This window comes from Balearica regulorum, chromosome 24, assembly GCF_011004875.1.
Source record: "Balearica regulorum gibbericeps isolate bBalReg1 chromosome 24, bBalReg1.pri, whole genome shotgun sequence".
Taxonomy (NCBI): domain Eukaryota; kingdom Metazoa; phylum Chordata; class Aves; order Gruiformes; family Gruidae; genus Balearica; species Balearica regulorum.
The window spans coordinates 2600436-2622962 of record NC_046207.1 but is presented as its reverse complement, the minus strand read 5'-3'; the positions used below and the strand labels follow the sequence as shown (position 1 = coordinate 2622962).

General features: G+C 56.5%; 1 protein-coding gene across 4 annotated transcripts; it reads left to right on the top strand.

Moving 5' to 3' along the window:
- The first annotated feature begins 581 nt into the window (after positions 1-581).
- On the top strand, positions 582-22445 carry PLEKHM1 (pleckstrin homology and RUN domain containing M1). Of its 4 annotated transcripts, XM_075774919.1 has the most exons (13): positions 588-672; positions 1322-1758; positions 5260-5348; positions 6849-7096; positions 8494-9129; positions 10373-10769; positions 12614-12854; positions 13323-14234; positions 15979-16124; positions 16310-16503; positions 16959-17022; positions 17601-17758; positions 21573-22445. In XM_075774919.1, the coding sequence occupies exons 3-13, from the start codon at positions 5307-5309 to the stop codon at positions 21715-21717; spliced, it is 3183 nt and encodes a 1060-aa protein (XP_075631034.1). In that variant the 5' UTR covers positions 588-672; positions 1322-1758; positions 5260-5306; the 3' UTR covers positions 21718-22445. The 4 variants fall into 4 exon arrangements, with proteins under 4 accessions (XP_075631035.1, XP_075631034.1, XP_075631037.1 ...); XM_075774920.1 differs by lacking the exon at positions 1322-1758 and having other exon boundaries at positions 582-672; XM_075774922.1 differs by lacking the exon at positions 1322-1758 and having other exon boundaries at positions 603-681; positions 21573-22120.
- Positions 22446-22527: the final 82 nt, after the last annotated feature.

Sequence of the window (22527 nt, the reverse complement as noted above, 5' to 3'; positions counted from 1 at the left end):
GGGCTGCCCGGGGTGCCGGGGCGCGGCTGCGCGCCCTGGGTTGCGTGAAGTCGGCAGGGAAGGGCTTCTGAAATCATCATTAAAACTCGGCTGGTTTTTCACCCAGAGCGACCTGCGCCGGGCCTGCACACGCGCGCGTTACGGCAACCCGAGGGCCGCGGGGAGGAGCGAGCCCAGCTGCCTGCGCTCCCTGCCCGCACCCGCCGGGGAGCGTGTCTGCTTGTGCACGCGCGCGAGTACACGTGTGTAATGCGTGGGCGTGGGCGTGGGCGTGGGCGGGGACCCGCCCGCCCGTGCTCGCGTCTGTGCGCGTTTGCCCCGCGCGCGTACCCGCTTGCGCGTGCGCCTGTGCGCGTGCGCCTGCCGCGTCTGTGCCTTGCGCGCCTGCGTGTGTGCACGCGCACGTGTGGTTGCCTGCGCGTGCCCGCGCGCACGGGTGCGCTTCTGCACGCCTGCGTGGGCGCGCGCCTGCGCCCGCCTCTGCGCACGTGCCCGTGTGCGCGCATAAGCACGAGCCTGCGCGCGCCTGCAGCCCCGCCCCGTGCCCGGGGTGGGCGTGGCCCGGCGCTCCTCGGCCCCGCCCCTCTGCGCGGTGACGTCAAGAGGGGCGGGGCCTGCGCGCTCCCGGTAAGGCCGCCACTTCCGGGTTCCCCGGCCGGAGGCGCGGAGCCGGTGAGGGGGGTGCGGGGGGGTGTGGTGTGCAGGTGTCAGGGGGTCCCTGGGGTGCGGGGTGATGGGGGGGCAGGTGTCAGGGGGTGCGGGGTGACGGGGGGGCAGGCAGGCGGCGCAGGGCGGGGGGGTCCCTGGGGTGCAGGGCGGGGGCTCAGGCGGTGCAGGGTGCTGAGGGTTCAGACACGGGGGGCCCCCCCCCCCCCCCGCACTCCCCCATGGCTGCTGGCCCTTCCCCAGGCAGGCTCTGCCTGCACCGCCCCAGCAGGCAGCGTGGGCAGGGGCCCGAGCCATCCCCACCCACCTGGGTGCCCCCCACGGCCGTGACCCCCCTCCCCGGGGACCCCGGCACCGCGGCCCCCCCGCCGACCCGTGCCAGGCCCCTGCCCCCCCCGCCGTGGGTCAGATGTTCCTTTCCGTGGGGTCCTGGGGGGGGTTCCTGGTCCTCGACCTGCTCCCCGCCCCGCTGACACCCCAAACCTCTCGGCCCGGTTCCCCCCTACAGACCCGAGGTGCGGGGCCTTCGCAGCTTTCTCTGACCGAGCGCGTGCTGCGTTCTCTATAAACGGCATTTTCTCACTCAAAATGAGCGGTTGTTCTCGTATCCGGCAGCAAACTCAGAATTTACAGAACCGTGTCACCTTATTTCCAGTGACCCCCCCTGCCGGTTCCGCCCCCGCCAAGGGATGCGAGCTGCCCGCCGTGTCAGATGGCCACCGGACCAACTGGGAAACTCCAGCGCTGCAAATCCAAAGCGACGCGGAAATCGGGAGTATAAATACGGCAACGTCTTGCCACACCACGCTCGGCCCTTGCGCGGTGGCTCTGTCAGCTCCAACGCTGGGGAAAATCACCCCCGGCTTTACCCACGGCTCCGGCAAATTGTAGCCTGGTTCAGGAGAAGACAAGAGGCTAAAAGAAATTCTCATTTTTGAGTATTTGAGAAACACAGTCTTGCCATCAAGGCCAGCACTGGGAGCTCAGCGGCTGCTTTGCCTCCCCCGGCCGCTCCTGCGTGTCCTGCTCGGCGCCGCGGGGGCAGAAGTTGGAGGGGTTCATCAGCGGCAACTCTTCTCCGTCCTCCGTCAGGTTTGTCAGCTGCAAGGAGGACGTTTCCGCGGGGAAGAGGGTGGCGTGTTGGGCCCCGTCCCTCGCGCGATGCCCCTGTTCACGTAGTGGGAACCGCGGTGGTGCTGAATAGCGCCGGGCTGGGCGCAGAGAAGGAGCTGAAGTGGGACCACGAGGGTCCGGCCGCCATCACACACCGGGGCTGTGCTCTAACCCTGCCCTAACCCTTGCCGAATTATTTCCGAGGGGTTTTATCCTCCAACAAGCCAATCCAGTTGCCGTGCCAGCTGCCTTCCCTGCTCCCGGGCTGCCTCTGCTCGGGCTCGGCTTGTATTTTAAGCGTGGCTGGGTGTGCGCGGGCTCTGGGGGGGGAAGGCAGGAGCTTTCCTGGCTGCGTAGGAGGAGGGGGCTGTCCTCGCACCGGCCCTTGGACCCACGCTCCCATCAAAGGCCTCGTTGCCCCGAGGCGGGGGGTGACTGGTGCGGCACTCGTGTTTGGAAAATGACTGGCTCCGCGTCCAGGCCTTGAGTCACCGGTTCACGCCGTTGTGGGTTGTTGTTTTCCGTTCGCAAAGCGCGAGCGGTGACCTGCTGTTTATTTATAACTCGGGGAGCGTCGCTTGTTGGGAGACCGAAGAGCCGAGCTCTGGGACGGGGTCTCTGCCTCTGCGGGCACAAGGCTTGATTTGAACAAGCTGTTCTCAAAGAACTTGGCTGTTTTGCAGCAGTTTGGTAAATAAACAGCTCTGCTCTCTCACCAGCAGCTCTCTTCCTCGGTAGGTTTAACCGCGCTGGCTTGCTGGCTGGTTTTATTTCTCACTTGTTTTACTTTGTTTTACTTGAGCTGTTGTGCTCTGCCTGCATAGTGGTCACTGCTGGGAAACCATGTGAGTTTTTTTCTGCTGTAGATGTGTTTGTCTCTGCGTTTCCACATCCGTCCCCTCTCTTATCCTTTCAAGATCACAAGGAACAGTCGTGACTTTCCAGGATCTGCCTGGAAGCACTTCGGTGTCCTCCGGTTCCTTCTAGAGCCGGCTAGCCCAGCGCCAGGGCTGCCGGTCCGATTTTCCCCGTGTTTCACCGAAGACTCGCGTTAGGTGAAATCCATCTCGGAGCTGGTTCGTTGCACTTGTTATTCAGGAAAATGCTGTCCCAACAGAAGCGGTGCCGTGTGGATTCGCCACGCTGGAACAAACTGGTTGGACTGGTCGTGGTGGGAGTGGAGAGCCCCGTGGTGAAGGCGGTGGGTGTCCTCGGCGTCTCGCCTCCTGCAGACGCTGGGAGAGGCAATGCCGGCGAAGGAGCATGTGTTTTGGGGGAATACCGCTGACTCAGTAAAACCTGGATGAAATCTTTGCGAAAACATGGGTCGCCCCCTCCCCTGCGACCGGCTGGGGACACCAGGGTAGCTGACACCGAGAGCAGGGACAGCGGGTGCAGTCCTGGAGCTGAAACACCCACACTGCCTGTCTGGCCGTGAGAAATGCCACCCCGTGCCCACGGCTTGCTTCTCCCACCCCTGGGGCTCTGCCCCCAGCTCTTACACCTTGAATTTGTCTTGGGTGGGACGCGGTGTTTGTTTGCAGGGTGTGTGCAGGACGTGGTGGGAAAGGGGCAGCGGCTGCCCGGCCCCGGGGAGCCTGGTGCCGCCTGAACCCCCCATACGGAGGGCAGAGATGGGGACAGCTCTCTGTGGTCCTTGTCAACCACTGCTGTCACTTAGGTGTCCCCTCGCCTCCCCCCCAGCAGCGCCTGGAGCTTGTGAGCCAGAGGTTAACGTTCCTGTAATCACTGCGCTCCCCCATTTCTGTGTTGCAACCCAAAGAGAGGAAATCTCATGACAAGTCGTGGCGAAAACAGTTTCCTTTCTATGAAACTGCGCGTGAACTCTGGAAACACTGAGGATCGATCCGAGGTTCGTCCCCAAAGAGCTCTCGACCTGCTGCTCCAAGCGGGACTGGCTGGTGTGGTGTGTACATGAGCTGCTCCAGATTTGGGCTGCTCCAGGTTTGAGCTGCTCCAGGTTTGAGCTGCTCCGGATTTGGGCTGCTCCAGGTTTGAGCTGCTCCGGATTTGGGCTGCTCCAGGTTTAGGCTGCTCTGGATTTGGACCACCCTGGATTTGGACCACCCTGGATTTGGACCACCGTTGCCTTTGGCCATGGCTGTGTAGGAGCTGCTCTGCAAACCAGGTTTCTGCCCTGGTCTGATGGCTCACAGTGGAGGGAGAGGGGCAGGTTGAGGCTGTCAGCTCTGTTTGGGGGAAAGCTGTGGGGTTTTTGTGTTGGCTGGGAAATAAAACCTGAAGTATCGATGCCATATGAAGGCCGTTGTCTGCCATGGACATGCCCAAACGCTGCTGTCAGCTGCTGGGCTCTGTCCTCCTCGACCTGGACGGCAAGCACTTCCGACTCAAGGGAATAAATTTCTTCTCTGACTTCTCGCATCCTTAGAAAGCTGTACGGTGGTAGCTGGTGCTGGAGTGCCTCTTGGACCCTTTCCAGCACCAGGATGCTGTGTTTGAGCTGGGATGCAGCCGCGCGGCGGGCGTCTCACTGACAGCAGCATGCTTTGCTCACAGAGCTTCCAGGCACGGCTTGGTTTCGGCAGACTCCTCCCAAGAACAGGGCAGGAGGCCAAAAGTCTGAAGTCAAAGGTCTCTTGTTGTCTGCAAACACCCTGCAGTTGCAGATGACCCCAGCGAGGCTGCCGCTGCCTGCTTAGCTCCGGTTTTGCCAGGATTTTCCATAGCGGGAGGGCACCAATTTTCCTCTCTTTGCCGCCAAAGGCAGCTGCAGCAGAGCAGCCCTCCCATCTGCACCCCCCAGGAGCAGGGAGATCCTGGGCGGTCCGGCATCTGCCTCTGAACAGAGCAACCGTAAACCTGATGGAGAACCACCGTCCTTCCTTCCCGGCTTCCCAGACAGCTCCGTGCCACCATGGCGAGCGCCCGGGCACCTCCAAGAGGGTCTGTCCCGACTGGGTTTGGCAGCAGCATCACTCCTCCGGCGAGTACCAGCAGGATGAGCTGCTGTCACCTCTGCCCAGGGTCTGCTGGCGGTGTCACCCCTCTGTCTGGGCCACCTTGATGCCATTGGCATGGTTTTTGGATTCCATCGTCCAGGCTCTCTCGCACCCGGTTTGGTGCCCTTGCTGGCGCCTGGGCATTGCGGGTGATGGAGAAACAGAAGGGAAGCAGTCCCCGGCCCTGCGTCCATCGCTGCTGGCTTGACTGGCCCGGCATCTCGCCCAGGTTTAGGGCAGATTGCAAGGGTTAATTACTCCCTCTTGCAAGGGTTAATTACTCCCTCTCGGTCTCTTGGCCGTGCTCTGTTTTACCTGAAACTCCCCGGGAAGCGTGGCGTGTTTCGATGTGGTCGTGGGTCCATCCCAGCGTGAATCCGGCAGCGGTCTGGCCGCGAGCGCTTGCGAAATGCCTCGGTGCATGATCCCTTCGCGTGGCAGGTGAGTTAGATGTAAACCGAACGGGTACTCAGACCTGCTCCTCCTCCTTGTCCCAAAGGTGACATGTGAAGGCAGCGCCCGGCGTGGGGAGCGGCAGCAGCTGAGATGCATTCGAGCCACACCGATGACCCCAAGGAAGCCATACAGGTGAGCAAGACGCCCCAATGCTCCCCAAATAGTTCCAGGTACTCCCCAGTGCAACTCCAGTTACTGGTGGGGATGCGGGCAAGACCCAGTGCGGGGCAGGAGAAGGTGCTCAGCCCTGATACCGGGCTGAAGGAGCGTCACTGCTCTGTATATTTGGGGTTTCCTTACCCAGCTTTGGGAGTCTAAACACATTTAACGAGCAAAGTTCAAACCCAGCGGTTCAAACCGGGTGTTTAATTCATCCCACAGCAGAATTAATTCATGCGTGACAGATAAAATCATTTGCACTCTTTAATCCTGTTAGCTCACGGTTGCTGCTTGCAGGCAGGTTGCTTGTGCTAGCAGATCCACGGGGCAGCTGGAAAGCAGCTCCTGCTGCAAGGAGTATCCCCTGATACGGGCAGGGTGAAGGTGCTGTTGTCCTTGAACTAGAGCTGCTGGAAATCTTATTTAAATGCTGAAAAAAATATCCCGGGCTAGAAATTTAATAGGGGTTTGTGCAGCCAACCCAGGCTCGAGCCAAAATCTGCCTTGCCCCAGTCGCAGCAGCTGATGCCGTTCAGCGTTCATCTTGACCACTGCGTGATTGATGCCGAAACGTGAATTGTTTGATTGAGTCCCGGCTGAATTTGCAATATTTGCCAAATGCCTGCTGGGAAGTGCAACTTTCGTTTTAAGTAAGGTTGATTGAGACATCTGGGCTCGGCTGCGTTAGGAAATAAAAAAGAAAATCCTCTCCACCGGCGTAAAATTGTTAAAGTCACTGAATTTGCTGCTTTTCAACTGGTGTGAGAAGGGGAAGCAAAGCTGCTGGGTGGTAAAATTCCCGTGTTCCTGCTTCAAAGCCCACCAAGTCTCTCCAAAGGCAGCAATTAAACCCCAGCCGTCCTTCCGAAAGCATCTTTTTGGGGGTGGCCCCGTCCCCGGCAGTGCCTGTGGGTTAATCGACACAGCTGAGCTGCCAAGAGCGGGATCGATGGCTTTGATTTCTCCTGGCGGCACTCGTTAGTGCGTCACACGCTGCTCGGGCTGATCTGCACGAGTTCAAGTGGTATCGCAGCCCTTGTTACGGGTTACCTCCTTCCAGTTTCTCGTTTATCACCCGTGCTTAATTAATCCCTGTGTTTCCCCCGAGCAAGCGCCTGGAAAGAGCCGATTCCTTTTTTCCCCCCCATCCTCTTAAGCAATTTGGTGTCTGCGGAGGAAACACCGCACGCTGTAAAGGCAACCCCAGCAGGCCCTGAAACGCTGGCTAAAATTGCATAAATTACTCATTTAAAAGAAAAAAGCCGGATGAACCGTGACACCAAGAGCGTGAGTCCCCAGTTTGACCAGTTCAGCTGTAATGCTCCCCAACAGCCGTCGTGAAGCACGTGGATGAAGCAGGAGTTGCGTGGCGCTTTGCTCTGCGTGAGCCTTCCAGTTTTTGAACCCTTTTATAAGAAATCTTTCCTAATACTTATTTTTTTATCACGCAAACGTGTACATCCTGTCTTGCAGCTGATCAAGAAGCAACTGGTGAACGCCATCAAGGCGTTGCAGAAGCAGTACGTGACCTCGGATGCCATCGTAACCAGCGACGATGGGAACGCCAACACCCTCTGCAGCGCCCTGGAAGCTGTCTTCGTGCATGGGCTGAAGGCGAAGCACATAAAGACGGAGAGTGGGGGGAAAGGAAAGAAAGGAGGAGGTCGGGGACCGCTTCCCCAGCCGGTCTTCTGGGGGCTGCTGAAGAGCATCACCCATCGGTGAGTGCCCGAAAGGTGTTTGCACGCTCGGGTTTATCCCTTCTCTTTGGTGCAAAAGCCGCAAAATTCAGGGAACGGCAAACAGGAGGATGGCTCGATGGAAAGATGAATCTCGACTCTGTCCCGTGTGCTTGATCCCTTCAGTTGGAGGGAGAGATGCTCTCGCAGGGTGTCCTCGGGGGGCTGCTGAGAGATGCGGGTAGGGAAGCGAAGCCCCTGCGATGCCGGGCTGGGCACCCGGTGCTGGCAGCACAGCCGCTGGCAGCGTGTGCGAGTGGTAAAGTGCCATTTAGGCGTGAGCCCGTGTCTGCAGACAATTCAGGAATGAAACGCTGCTGCCAGCTTAGGGCACACCCCTTTCTCATTTATTTTTGGGTGCCACGTTATATACGGGGACTCGGTGTCGCCGGTGGGACCCTGGTGACCCCACGGCGCGGGGGTCTGGTCTCTCTTCTGACCCTGGGCATGGTTGACATCCATCTCCCCGCGTCCCAACCAGGGTGAACATCGCTGACCTGAGCTTTGAGGAGGTCTCTCGCCTGGGTGACTATTGTTATTTCCTGGGGTTTTTCTGAACCACTCCCGAAGCAGAGTCCTCCCACGCTAAGTAACAGCCCACGCATAAATAGTTTCGAAAGTCTCATCTGACTCCATCACCGACTCTTAAATTATGAAAAAGCAGATGAAAATAACTCTTTCACATGCTAGGGGGGATATTTTTGTGCCCTTTGAAGGTTTTTTTTTTCCTCTTTCGTGAGAGACAGATTAAAAAAAATAAAAGCTTGCAAAACTTTTGCTCTGGTTTTTGTAGCGTCTGCGGCACCGACGTGAGCTGGGGTCAGGGAGGATTAGGGAGCGTGGTGTCGCTGTTGGATTTTAGGGGAGAACGGTTGAAGTCAGGAGGCTGAGATTGTTGGGAATTTTTTTTTTGGGCTGCTGCAGCAGTTTTCACTGTGGTTTTGGCCGATTTTAAATTTGAAGATGGGATTTAAACGTGCAGTTATCACCAAGGAGTATCCAGCCAGAACAAGCCCCACCAATGTGCAGGGACAGTGGGAATTTCCACCTCTGCATCCTTGGTCCAGGGCGAGCGATGCGTGGGAGATGCCTCCAGCCAGAGAGTGGAGGAGCACCCAAAGGCACCCCAGGGATACCTGAGGTCATTGCCAATATATTTAGCTTTGGGGCATTCAGGAGCTCTTTTTTCTCAGTCAGAAACCACATTTTCCATGGAGGAGAGAGATGTTCCACAGCCTTTTTTGACCCAACTCCCAAACTCCCTGCAGCAGAGCAGGTTGGGCAGTTCCTGATGGAGGATCTGCCTCTCCTGCACCCCATGATGGACCAAAACCAGAGCCGCTCACGTTCTTTTCTGTTCTTTCTCTCCCTTTCCCCAGAAATATTGTCTCAGAGCTGGAACAACTCATCTTTATCAATACGGATGTCGGCCGGTGCCGAGCCTGGCTGAGGCTGGCTTTGAACGATGGCCTCGTGGAGTGTTACTTGAAGCTGCTTCTGCGGGAGAGGTCCCGGCTGCCCGAATACTATCAGGCAACCGCTCTGCTCTTAGACGCTGAAGAGTGCGAGTTTCTCCTTAGCTACTTGCAGGGCTTAACGTCCTTAACCTTCGAGCTCTCCTATAAATCAGCGGTTTTGAACGAATGGACCATCACCCCTCTGTCCCTGTCTGGTCTGTGTCCTGTTTCGGAGCTGCTGGAGCCCCTCACGTCCTCGACATCCGAACCCTGCAGAAAAGCATCGCTGGGTTCGATTTCCCAATCATCGGGGTCAGATGAAATCGAGATTCAACCCTCCGTCCTACCCATTGGCAAAACCAGCAGCAAAATCAAGCTCACTTCGTCCTCGTTGAGCCTTAACACCACGAGCTCGTCCCAGCTCTCCTCCAGCCTGGGCTCCGACAGCACCCTGCCACCTCACTGCGCCCGCAGTCCCGAGCGGAGCGAGGAGCCGCTCTCCTGTGACTCCGACCTGGGGACGGCCACCGCCGAGGACCTGGACAGGTCGCTGCAAGAGTGAGTCTTTTCCCAGATCTCCTCTTCAAAAGGATTTTTAACCCCTTCCTGGGCTCTTATTTATTTTCTCGCTATAGGCAGGAAGGCTTTCTCCTCTGTTTTTCTTTAACAAGCTGTTTTTTTCCCCTTGGAAGGAGCCTGAAAGGTAAAAAGAAATGCTCAGCACGGCTTGCTGGGACCCTGCTGCCACAGCAAATGAGCTCCTGGCTGCTGAAGTGTGTGTCTGTCCTCTTTACCGGAGCAGAAACGTCAGAAAAATGCTGCTCCTTGGCTTAAGAAAAGTCACATCTCCCTGGCGTACACTGGGGGATGCTCTGGGGCTTTCTGCGGGGCGAAAAGAAAGGAGTTTGCTCACAGGAAAAGGGTTATAATTTGCAGCTTCAGCAGATAATTTAGAGGAGGGAGGTTATTAGTTTGTCATCCTCGTGATTTGTTTCTGCCAAACACCCAGCACAAAGATTTCCAGCAGGTTATATAAGCTCTGAGTAATCAGTAAATATTTTCCCTGCCACCCATAAAGCCTGGCTCCGAAGGAACCTGGCCTCGGGGTGCTGGTTGGCGACAGCACCCTCATCCCGATAAGGGTCTGCAGGAGGGTTTAGAGCTGCAGTCTGTTCTTCCCTGTCGACAACGGCATCGTTACCTGCTTCTAGGATTTTTGCATCTTATGCCGATCCTGGAAGAACCTGCCTTGATTGGATTAAACTCGTGATGGAAAGACGTCGTTTTGAATTTTAATCTCGGGCTGGTTTAATTCGACCTAGCTGGTGGCAGAGCAGGGGCATGGGAACAGCATCTCGTCTGGCCGCGCTCCGCTAATAATTGCTCGTTAACAGTTATGAAAACATTTGAAATTTGGCACATGGTCTGTGGCTGGGTACGTGTCCGGGAACTGTACTTGGGGCTGTGGGGAGCACCCAGCGCTCTCCCTCCCTTCCAAAGCATCCATCAGAAGCGAATTAAACCCCGTTAACAGGCGTAGTTAGGGAACACATCCTTTGCAGGCAGGGTCCTTGCCTGCAGTGGGGTTGACTGCTGCTCTGAGGGCACAGATCACGCATTTTTCTGTTGGCCAGACTGATGCCACGGGGATTTTTGCAGCCGTACAATGCTGCCGGCCCGCAGGAGACGAGCAGTGATGCTGAGTCTTTTTTCTCGGTATTAATAATTTGCAATAACTGGGGGGTTTTATAGGTCCTGGTTAACGTAGCTACGTTCAAACTGGTCACTTTTCTGTTTCCAGGGTGTTGTCCGAGTTCAGTAAAGCCAAGCCAAGCCTGGAAGCCCCGGAGGGAGGGCTGCTCCCCAGCGTGCTGAGCTGCTCCCCACGGCAGCCCGCCTGCCCCCCAGCCGCATCGCCGCCCGTCCCCCCAGCACCGTGCCGCAGAGCTCGCCAGCAACCACCCCCTGACACCAAAACTCCAGGCTCCGCTCGGACGGGCGATGCGGTGACCACCGGCGACGGTGATGGAGATGCAGCACCACAAGCCGGCGGCACAGCCGGCATTTCAACCACGCAGCGTGGCGGTCCGAGCGGAGGAGAGATGGGCAGAAACGGCACGGTCGGCGGCAGCGAGACAAGCCAGGCCGTCCGCAGCCCGACAGCCGAATACCTCCTTTCTCCGCTGCGGGGTTGTCCAGTAGGTGTTAGAGCTCGTTTGCTGTCCATCTCCTTGGTTTTTTGACCAGCAGATCTAATGGAAAAGGAAAACAAAACTGGTGGCATGAGTAGGCACTGGTTTCTCCAAACTCCCATCTTCTGTGCTGCTTCCAGTCTCCCGACAGCAAGTTGGGTGTAAGTGATGCTCCCCTCTCCACGAGCATCTTCCCGGACCCCGTGGAGCTGTGTCCATGCAGCTGCCCTGGGAGAAATTGGGTTGAAGTCGACATTCCCTGGTAGAAGAGGTACCAAAGCTTTTGAAACCCTGCCTGGCCGGCCAGCCATTCCTCTCCAAGAGCGGCTGCAACAGGAAGTTTTTGGTTTTGTTAACGATATCTGGAAAGCGATGAGCTCTTGCACAAATCTGGCCGTAGGCTGTGTGCAAGCCGATAAAACAGCCTCAGAGTCGAGCTGCTCATGGGGACTTTTCTTTGTTTATGGTCCACATAAGAGAGGGGAAAAGGGAAACAAATTACAGTTTTTCAATGGAAAAATATTTAGGCAGCACATCTATTCCCAGAGCGGGATGGCATTCCCTGGTGCTTAGGCAAGCTTAAACAGCGGCGGATTTCCCCCGCTGCCGACAAGGAGACGATCCGCTTGCTTTTGCTTTTAGGAAACTCTTTGAACAACCCTGTCTTCTGTCTAATTTGTTACTGATTTTTCCATCCCTGTTCCCATCATTTCCATCCCAGTTCCCATCATTTCCATCCTGGTGAGGTTAGGATATACTTCATACCCCCCTAAACGATTTCTCTTTTTGATCCCTGCTCCTTTCAGCTCCCTCTTAGTTATCCCGTTTCCACTGCTTCCTCGCGGCATTGGGCCAGTTTGACCTAATCTATGTATAACATACGGTGTCAACAGGAAATTCCCCCCCTGCTTTCGCATGACTCACGGAGCAACCTGCGTTCCTGGTCTGGGACTAAGCCGAGCCTGCCTGGACGTTGGGAGCTGCACCGCAAAACACTCGTGATCCTTGCTGCAGGGTGGTGATGGCTCTTCTGCTGTCATTTAGTTCGTTGTTCAGAATAAAAGGCTCTTGGACAGCAGGGTAGGGTAGTTGAGAGGTCGTTCCTGGTGGGATGCAGCCCTGGAAGGGATGCACTGTGTCTAGGGAAGCTGCTGCCTTTTGCACTGAGCTGGGTCGTGTTTCGCTCCCGGTGTTTGTTCAGAGACCTCGTCCCAGAATCTCGACATGTTCTTGTAGCCAGAAAATCTCCTGGAGAAGTTACAGCCGTATTTTCTTTCAGCTTATCAAGCTTTCTTCCGCTTGTGGGTCTCATCCCCTCCTGACCTACGGAGACAGAGGTTTCCTCTGCCTTCCCTGCCTTACTTTTTCCCTGTGCTGATCAGGCCTGTGTTTGTAGCATCCGCTTATACGCCATAGGTCTCTATTTCATCCTAGACATCGTATCTGTACCTCTCCCCCCACTCTGTTCTTCCCGGAACAAGGATGTCCATACCTTTCCGGAGCAGGGCTGGTTTCTCACTATCAGAAATCCTTCCAGGACCAAATATCTTGTATGTGGTCACTGCAGGGAATGTGCTCTCCCTCTGTGCCCCTCGATGATTTCAGAGGGAGAGAACTGATCAATTTTGGACTTTCTAATCCCACCGGTCTATAATCGCGACGTTTGCCAGCTGCCGGCACAGTCCCAGGGAGCGTTCCCTGATGGGAGGGAGCCGGGGAGCCATCCCCGTGGGATTTGGTCTGCGTGGGAGCAGCCCCTGTGGAGGGGTCACTGTGGCCATGCGTGTTTGAGGGGCGCAGGGTGTCCAGTAAGTCAATAATTAATATATTTATTAATTTTTTTTTAACAGAAAAGAAAGAGCTGGATCTCAGAAGATGATTTCTACAGACCTTCTCCGGGAGACAGGAGCGAAAACACGGCCAACACCAACGGCTTTGGGCCAGAGGGGGCTGGCGAGGGTCCGGCCCCAGGGCTGATTAGCGCTCTTGATTTGGAAAGGCTGTCGGTGCCGTCTTCAGAGAGCAGGAAGCCCAAAACGTCGCCCGAACGGGAGCAAAAGGGCTTCAGCGTTGTGCATCGCAGGCAGATGGGTATGTGCTGCTCTCCCCTCTCCTGCTTTCGTCAAGCTTCTACACTGGGCAGTGCCAAGGGGCTGGGGAGGTGGATTTTCGGGCGATGAGCTGTTTGGGAAACATGGTTTGCCATTGCTGAGCTTGTGCAGGAGTGGCAGCTCCCCTTGGCATTGCTGAGCCCACGATGGGCTGGTGGGAAGCGTTTCAGGAGGAGAGGAGGTATGCTGGGCATCTCTGTCCACCCTGTGGGACATGTTTCTTTATGCCACCCCACTTGTTCTCAGCCTCAAAACCCAAATGCACATGGACAGATGATGGAGATGAGGAAGGAGGTCTTATAAATTCCTGTCCCATCCCACCATCCACCAGGACCGGTTCTCAAAGCTGTGATGCCTCTGGTTGCTCGCTGTGAGCCGCCTGTTGGCTTTTCTCTCTCCACCAACTTCCCCTTTTTCAGTTAAACTAAGACATCTGCTTTTACCCCAGGTCTTTCCAACCCTTTCCGAGGACTCCTGAAGCTGGGCAGCCTGGAGCGGCGAGGAGCCATGGGGATATGGAAGGAGTTTTGCTGCGAGCTGTCGCCACTGGAGCTCCGGCTCTTCCTGGACCACGAGGACCGCATCTGCGTCGAGAGCTACTCCCTGCTGCGGTGCGAGTCGCTGGCGCTGACGCACTCGGATGGCCGTTTCGAGCTGGTTTTCCTGGGGAAAAAACTCTACCTACGAGCTCCTTCTCGAGACGAGGCTGAGGACTGGTTGGACAGGATCCGTGAGGCGCTGCAGAAGTGCCGGCCTCAGGTGGAGGAGGAGGAGGAGTGGGAGACGCTGGAGTATCCAGAAGATGATGGCGAAGGCCAACCCATCCAGAGCGACTCCGCTGCTCTTCTCCAGTACAGCGATGTGCCTGGGAACAGCTTTGACTGGACTCCAGCTCATGAACCGGAGCTGGATGCAATAAAAGAGGCTGTTCTGTACATGGACGTAGACAAAACCTGGGTCCCCTTTATTTTTTCCCTGTCTCTAGAAACTTTAAAGTGTTTTAAAGTCAGAAACAATGACAAAATTTTAAGCAACAGTTACGGTATAGAGACGATCCAGGACATCCTTCCAGACACCAGCCTTGGGGGACCCGCGTTCTTCAAGGTGATCACCTCCAAAGCTGTCCTGAAGCTGCAGGCTGAGAATGCAGAAGAAGCTGCCCTGTGGAGGGACCTGGTCCGAGAGGTGCTCATGTCCTACCTGGAGGGCGCGGAGGAGGCGCTGACACTGGGTGGCAGCTTGGACGGACACTCCCAAGTCATCCTGAAGAACATCGTGAAGGAAAACAGCTTCTTGTTGCAATACCTGGTGGCCATCCCCGTGGAGAAGGGCCTGGACTCGCAGAGCTTCATCTGTGCAGGTATACGTTGGCGTGTCCACAGACAAGAAAGCCAGCTCCATCTTGGAGGATGATGATGTGTTAATGAGGTGACATCAGATTAAAGAGGTGCCCTGAGTCCTGCCAACCCGTTGCAGGTCAGCTGCTGGTTTCCCCATTCAAACCCCAGGTAGCACCAAAGCCCCTTGGTGGGGTTTCACGTCCCAAATCAGCGGCACCTTTGGTGGTCCATGTGCACTGGGTGATCACCCCCACACTGAATCCCCATCCCAGCACTGATCCAACTGGGCTGCTACTGGGCTCCTCTTTAAGATGCGTATGGTATAGGCAGTGGTGGTTCTTGGCTTGAAGGCGACCTTAGATGGACCACTTTGTGGTCCCAGCCTGCAGGGAAAGTGCAATCAAGAGCAAATGCTGTTTTTCCAGTAACGCAGCACAGGAGCAAATGTTGCAATGGGTGTGACAAGCTGATTTTGCAAAACATTCGTTGAACCTTGCGCTGACGCCTCTCGGCAGGCAAGGTGGCCCTGGTTTCACAGGGTAACACTCGCTGACCTCCACAGGACGTATAATTTGCTCTTTACCTTGGCGAGTTAATTAAACTTCAGATTTCTCTCCTGCTTTGATTATATTTCTTGTACCCTCCAGCAGGTTTGGTTTTTTTTTAATTTTAATCTCTCTTGGGTTTTTGTCATTGTTTTTAGAATTTATATATATATATATTTTCCATTCTATTTGGTCTCTGCCTTCCCCTCCAGGCTCTGTCCTGCATCTTTCACCTACCCACAGATGGAAGCAGCAAGCCGAAAAGACAAATTCCCAGTTTTTATGTGTAGGTTTATCTTAGGGGCCTGGCTGCCGTGCTCTCACCTTCCTCCCAGCCTGACCACCCTGGCACAGGAGTGGTTTCCTTACCTGTCGGAGTAATGAGCAAGAAAACCTTTTTTTTTTTAATTATTAATTCAGAGAGGAACGACTGATCTCCATGAATATTTCTTTTGGGATGTGCTCCAGCTAGCCCAAAGCACGAAGGATGGGGTGGTAAAGCCTTCCCCAAGGTTCGCTTATGCTTGGTCAGTTATTTTAGAGAACCGAACTCATTAAAAATAGCACGAAGGGTTTTCCTGCCTTTGCGACTCTGAGTGAGATGCGCTTGCTCTTCAAGTCGCTGTAAAAACCCTGCACGTTTCCCCCGAGACACGAGCGGGGTTCCTCCTGGTTACTCACCGCTATAATAAAGGCTTTTTTTTGGCTTAATCCATCCTGACCTCATCCCTTGCAGATGAGCATCTCTTGCGGACGTGGTTTTGGTACCCAGCAGCAGGAAGGAGAAGGGCTGAGTGAAGGCAAAGCTGCTGGTAGAGGTGATGGGGCAGGCAGGCGGGCTTTAGGTTCTTCTGTAAACTACTGGGATGTTCTCCGAATTCACTTTCCCAAAAAAAAAAAAAAAAAAAAAAAAAAAATTGAACCACTTGATGGATAAAAGTGGGTTCAGGGATAGTCCAGATTGCTTTTTTTTTTTTTTTATGGAGGAAAAAATGAAGCGGCTCCTGTTGGACCATCATGGCTTTAAATCCACAGGGAAGGGACTGGGGACTTCTCACCAAATGTCCTACAAGTGCTTTAGCTGCTCTACAACCCTGCCAAAAACTTTCTTGCTCCATTCCTCCCTCCCAAAAGTTTCTCCCCCCATCCTGGCAGTGAGGGGAACGCGCTCTCGGGGCAGACGGGTCCCCTCTCATCCCGTCATCCCTGCTCCCCGCAGGCTGCTCCAGGCAGATCGGTTTCTCCTTCGCAAAGCCCAAGCTCTGCGCCTTCTCCGGTCTCTACTATTGCGACAGCTGCCACCGGGATGACGAAACAGTGATTCCCTCGCGCCTCATCCACAACTGGGATCTGACAAAACGAGGGGTAAGTCTGGGTTCGGTCGGTGCGGGCAGCAGGACAATGCTCCTGCATCTGCCTGTGCTTCCTGAAGGTCTATCTGAACGTTTCCACCATCAGCAGAGGTGGAGATGTCCACGCTACACCTCCCTCCGAGCCTCCTGGGCTGCTCCTTGGTGCATACCCACCTCTTGCCTCTCTCTCTGCCCCAGGTTTGCCGTCAGGCTTTGAAGTTCCTCACCCAGATCCGTAACCAGCCGCTGATCGACCTGAAGCTGGTCAACGAGAGCCTCTACGACCACGTGGAGAGGATGGGACGGATCCGGCGGAGCAGGGAACAGCTGAAGCTGCTGGGAGATTATCTCATCATGTGCCGCAGTGGGGCCCTGAAGGAGCTGAGCAAGCGGTGAGGTCCCTCTCTGGGTGACGTTACCCCGTTCATCCCCCTCTTTGCACCCCAGTGGTCTCCTGGTCCTCCTCCTCACGCACTGTTGGAGCGGTGAGCAATGCTGCCAAGGCGTGGGCTGGTTTTTACCTCCGTATCATCTGCTCGGAGGAGTTATCCGTCTGGGTCAGCACGTTGAGATGTGACTCAGGAAACACCTTCCTGACTGAGGAGCTTCTGGCTGGACAGGAAACACCTGGGAAAATAGATGAGATATTTATTTTCTTTTTCCCCCGCTTTGAAATGCTCTCACACGATTTCCACCGGCAGGGTTTGGGATGTGTGGCATGATGTGAAAATCAGGTCTGCGGTGATTTTCTTCAAGAATCTGCATCGTCCAGGCTCACCCTTGCTCCAAAGCCATTGGAGATGTGGTGGAAACCATCTACCGTCTTCCTCTCTGTGCTTCTTTGCAGGCTTGATCACAGGCACTACCTCTTGGAATGTCCCCACAAATACAGCGTCGCTGATCTGAGGCAGGTGAGAGCTTTTGGCGTGGTCGTAGGGGTTTTGCTGGTGAAAACATCCCAGTTTCTGTCGAGTGTGGCACTTCATCATCATCAGTAGAAGGTTTCATCCAGCTTTGTTTTCTTTTTGCCTTGCTCTCATCTGTCATGTGCGCTCTGTAAGCTTGCACGTCAGCTTAAAGGCAAATAATTGCCTTTATTTTAATTTGCCAAAATAATTGGCACAAGCTTGTATCCTTTGAGAACTATGGCGATCACACCTAATAAATTGTTTCGCCTCTATTTAAGCCAGCGTTGCTGCCAACGTGTCTCCGTACGAACTTGTATCTATAGCAGATAATGTTGGAGGGGACGGGTGGTTGGATTTCTCATCGACTCCAAGCCCAGGATCCCCATCCCGGCAGGTTGTGGGTGCTGCTGTCTGCTCTCTGGGGTCCTGGTGCAACCCCGGCGCCTGTGTTTGGGGTTGGGTTTGGAGGACAACCTTGTCTTCATGTAGCAGCCCCAAGAATGGGCGTAATGTGGATTTTGCATGGTGCAAACCCCGTGGGAGACGGGCTGTGCTCCTGCTGACCTGTCTCTGCCCTGCAGATAGCCAACGGCGTCTTTGAGACCTTCCTGCAGTCTCTGCTCCAGTTTGCTTCCCATCACGTCTACAACTGCGACCTGTGCACCCAGCGTGGCTTCATCTGCCAGATCTGCAACAGCAGTGACATCATTTTTCCCTTCGAATTTGACACTACCACCAGGTGAGCAATATCTCCGTCACGTCCTGCTGCTGCGAGGCCACCCGAGCTGCTGGCCTGGAGCCTGGACCATCCCCTGGGTCCTTCTCTGGGGCTCTCCACTTTCTAGGCACGTGGCCCCGGGGTGGCCTGGAAATAGCTCTGAGCTGGTTGTGCATCCCCATGGTCCCCACGTCCTCGTGGTCCCCGTCAGCTCCGAGCTGTTTCCAACCAAAACTGAGCTGTTTGTGGCAGGAGGGGACCATCCTTACAGAGCTGAGGTGTCGCTCAGTCCAGCCCCTTCCAGGGGTTGCAGGAGGGAAGGAGAAGCAGCGGTGGGACTGTTCGTACACCCCTCCGCAACCCAGGAGGGGAGGAAGGACGGACGGACGCGGATTTGGAGATAAATGGCGGGCAGCCCTGTGGGATGTGCCGGGGAAAGGCTGGGGACGTCCCCAGCAGGACGAGCGGACACTGGCTTCCATCTGGGCTTTTCTCCTGCCCGCAGAGCTCGCGGTCTTTGCAGGCAGGGCCTTGCCTGCAGCGGGGTCAGCTGCTGCACAGGGTTCGGATGTTGACATCGGATGGTCTTCTATGATGGCATCGTCGGCTGGGTGGATGAGGGGAGAGCAGTGGAGTTGTCTACCTTGACTTCAGCAAGGCTTTTGACACCATCTCCCATAACAACCTCGTTAGCAAGCTTAGGCAGCGTGGGCTGGACGAGTGGACGGTGAGGTGGGCTGAGAACCGGCTGAACAGCAGAGCCCAGAGGGTTGAGATCAGCGGCGCAGAGTCCAGTTGGAGGCCTGTAGCTTGTGGTGTGCCCCAAGGGTCAGTGCTGGGTCCGGTCTTGTTCAACGTATTCATCACTGACCTGGACAGGGGACAGAGTGCACCCTCAGCAAGTTTGCTGATTCTGAACTGGGAGGAGTGGCTGACACAGCAGGAGGCTGCGCTGCCTTTCAGCGAGACCTGGACAGGCTGGAGAGGAACCCAGTGAAGTTCAACAAGGGCAAGCGTAGGGTCCTGCACGCAGGGAGGAATAACCCCAGCACCAGGACAGGGTGGGGGTGACCTGCTGGGAAGCAGCGCTGCGGAGAAGGACCTGGGAGTCCTGGTGGACACCAAGCTCTCCATGACCAGCAGTGTGCCCGCGTGGCCAAGAAGGCCAATGGTACCTGGGGGGCATTGAGAAGAGTGTGGCCAGCAGGTCGAGGGAGGTTCTCCTCCCCCTCTGCTCTGCCCTGCTGAGGCCACATCTGGAGTTCTGTGTCCAGTGCTGGGCTCCCCAGTTCCAGACAGACAGGGAACTACTGGGGAGAGTCCAGCCGAGGGCTGTGAGGATGATGAGGGGCCTGGAGCATCTCTGATGTGAGGAAAGGCTGAGAGAGCTGGGGCTGGTTAGTCTGGAGAAGAGAAGACTGAGGGGGGATCTTATCAATGCTTATCAATATCTAAAGGGCGGGTGTCCAGAGGAAGGGGCCAGACTCTGCTCAGTGGTGCCCAGCGACAGGACACGGGGCAACGGGCACAAACTGGAACACAGGCAGCTCCATCTCAACATGAGGAAAAACTTCTTCCCCCTGAGGGTGACCGAGCCCTGGGACAGGCTGCCCAGAGAGGTTGTGGAGTCTCCTTCTCTGGAGAGATTCCAAACCCGCCTGGACACCATCCTGTGCAACCTGCTCTGGGTGATCCTGCTCTGGCAGGGGGCTGGATGAGATGATCTCCAGAGGTCCCTGCCAGCCCCTGCCAGTCTGGGGTTCTGCGAAGGGGTGTGTCAGCCGGGGTTGTTGGTCCCCACCAGCAGGGTTTTCTGAAGGAATCGATACCAAACCTTCCAGCCCAGGAGCCTGCCCCACCGTAGGAGGACAGAGATCCACATCTCCGTGGTTAGTTGGCAATGAGTTTAGTCCTGGCAGAGGAGTTTAACTGGCCGATGGTCTGCGTGGTCTTGCTTTGCCTGGCAGTCCCTAAAAGCGAGCAGTGACATCCAGAAGCTGCAGAAAACTCCAAGACAACCAGGATCCTTGGGTACCCCACGCTTTACGTGGTTCTGAGTATTTCCAGGGCAGCTGAGCAGGATTGCTCGCTCTCCCTCCTTGCCGCAGGGACACCATCGTGCTCATTATCGAGGACAACATCCCCAGGGAACCGATTTTTCCCTAGAAAACGAGTGTACGGGCTCTGGAAAGAGCAGGCACGCGGGGCTGAGCTCCGCTGGCAGCCGGCTGGAGGTCTCGTGTCCTGTAAAGCTGGGCTCTGAAGTTTGTTGACTTTTTTTATTTTTTTTTTTCCTGGTGGAGGAGGTTATGCAGCAGGAAAGCAGCTCGACCGACATCCTCGCCAAGCTAAACCCAGCTTCCTGCCCCTCTGCCCGCCCCGGGGGGGACAGCCAGCTGCCGGGGTCACGCCGTCACTCGCTGCAGGATGCGTCTGAAACGCCTCTTAACAATAAACCCGGCCGGGCACGGGACCTTCTCCTTTTCACAGCAGCGGCGGCCGCTTCCTGCAGCCATTGCTCTGGCAGGTGGAGGCAGGAGATGCCGCCTTTCGGCTGCTGCTGGCTCAGAAACACGCGGGGTAAAAACCACCCCCCGGCTTTGCAAATCCTCCCGCGCTCGGGGAGGAGATGCCGCTGCTAATCCAGAGAAGCCTCCTGAAAAAATATTCCGCTGGGAAAATGCACGGCGCCGGGCAGCCCCCCCCGCCCCGTCCCCTCTATCCGTGCACAACCCTTTTCCGTATCCCGAGTAACTCAGGGATTGCAGCCGCCTGTCGGGAGCAGGATTTGACCCAGGCTGCGATATGTCACTGGTGCGCTGCTGGGTGTTTCTCTGCTCCCCTCTCCGTTCATCCTTTGGGGAATTAAAGGTATTCAGTGGTATTCACACGTGGATTGCGCACCGGGTATTTGCACTTGAGGGCGTTTAGGAACAATCCGGCTGACCCGCTGGCATGTGGACGGGCCGCATTTCGCTGCTGCCGGCGAGGTGGGGGATCGCGAGGGGGGGGAAAAAGCGAGCTCGGCCTTCGCGGCACAGACTTTTCTTCTGTTGACTCAAGATAAGTAGTGAACGCCCCTCGCAGAGCTGGGTGTCTCCTCCCCGCCGGCCCCGCACAAGGTAGAAATTTCTGGCTGTTTACATTCCTGCCGCGGCGCTGAGCCAGAGCGGGGAGGTCCCAGGCGGGTGCTGGTGAAACCTCCCTGGAGCCGGCCGGCTCAAAGGCAACGCCGTCCCAGCTGCCCGTCCCCTTCCCCGCACCTCCCATGTCCCCAAGCAGTGTCCCTGCTGCGTGCGGGTCCCGCAGTTGGGATTTTGGGGGGTGTGGGGGGGGGGTCTCCCGGCTGCGCCCCAGCCCCGGTGAGCAGAGGGTCCACGCTCGCCCGCCGGCGTTGCATCTCGCCGCCCCTGCGCCATCGCAGGGTTTGGCGTCTCAGCCTGGAAACTTTGCTCTTGAGTTGTCACCGCACGGAAGGTGAGGCGCAAACCTCAATCAACCTCTCCCTCTCTCATCTGCAAAAAAACCGGCAGCGTGCTGGCAGCTGCCCGCAGTGCTCTTTCCGGGTGAGCTGCTGCTTTTGCTCTGAGCTTGCTGGAGGTGGATCTTTTGCTCGAGTAGTTTCTGCTCCTGCTAGCAAGGTTCGCCTTGAGCTAGAGCTGGCTCTCGCTGGGGCCGGGGCTCTTTGCTCAGCAAATGCTTGGAGGAAACGGAGACGAGGAAGTGTCCCCAGGTCTGGTTTGGTGGGGAGAAGTTTGATCTTTGCTCTGATGTTACCAACAGGGTGGTTTGGTTTTGTTTTTTATTTTTTTTTTTCCTCCTTGGTTTCTCCTAGGTGCAGCAAATGCAAAACCGTCTTCCACCGGGACTGCCAAGCCAGCGCCAAGTCGTGCCCCCGCTGCGAGCGCCGGCAGAGGTACCAGCGAAAGCTGGAGGCGGAGGCCAGCGTGGAGCCGTTAGCACCCGGGGACCGACCGTGACGCTGCTCTCGGCTTCTTGTCCAGCCGGGCTGGTGCCGAGGGGCCGGCAGGAGGGGCAGAGAAAGAGACCCCCCCCTGCCCAAGAGCTGATCCTGCGCCCGGCCCTTCCCCAGGGACAGGGGTGCTGGGCGATGCGGCGTGGGTGCTCCTGCCCCATGGAGGGACCCTCTGCCCACCCCCCCCCAGGGCTGAGCAAAGGGGGGCTGGAGAGGTGCGTCCCCCCGCTCACGCCAACCCGGTGCTGCTGGGGGATGCTCCCAGTCACCCACCCCCCCCACCCCCCCGGTGCCAACCTGGTACGTCCCCTCCCGGTGGAAACGCGGGGGCTGTCCAGGGTGTAAATCAGGATTTCCAATCGAGGTTGTGGATAACTGACATTGATTAAAACTCTAGTTTTTTAGGATGTTCGATACTGAAAAACCGGTATTTTTTTACGTGGGGGTTTTGCACAAGCTGGCCTGCTCCGGGGGGGGGTGACGGTAGCCACACAGGGAGGGGGCGAAGTGACACTTGTGCCTTTAGGGACCCTACGTGCCCTGGGGGGACCGTGGGGGCCGGGGGAGCACCTCCCGCTCGGAGAGCCCACCCATCACCACGGCCCCCCGGGAAGAGAAGGGAGAGAAGAGCCGGGCTGCTCCTCCCCGCCTGCTGCTCTTAATCCTCGGAATAAATTTTATTTTCCTTTCACCCTTCCCCATGTAAAATAATTAAAGTTTATTTAATGACGAGTGAAGACGTCTCCAGGGTTTGCTTCTCCGCAGCGGGCACCGCATCCCCCGTCCGACCTGATGCCGCGGCTCTGGGGGAGGA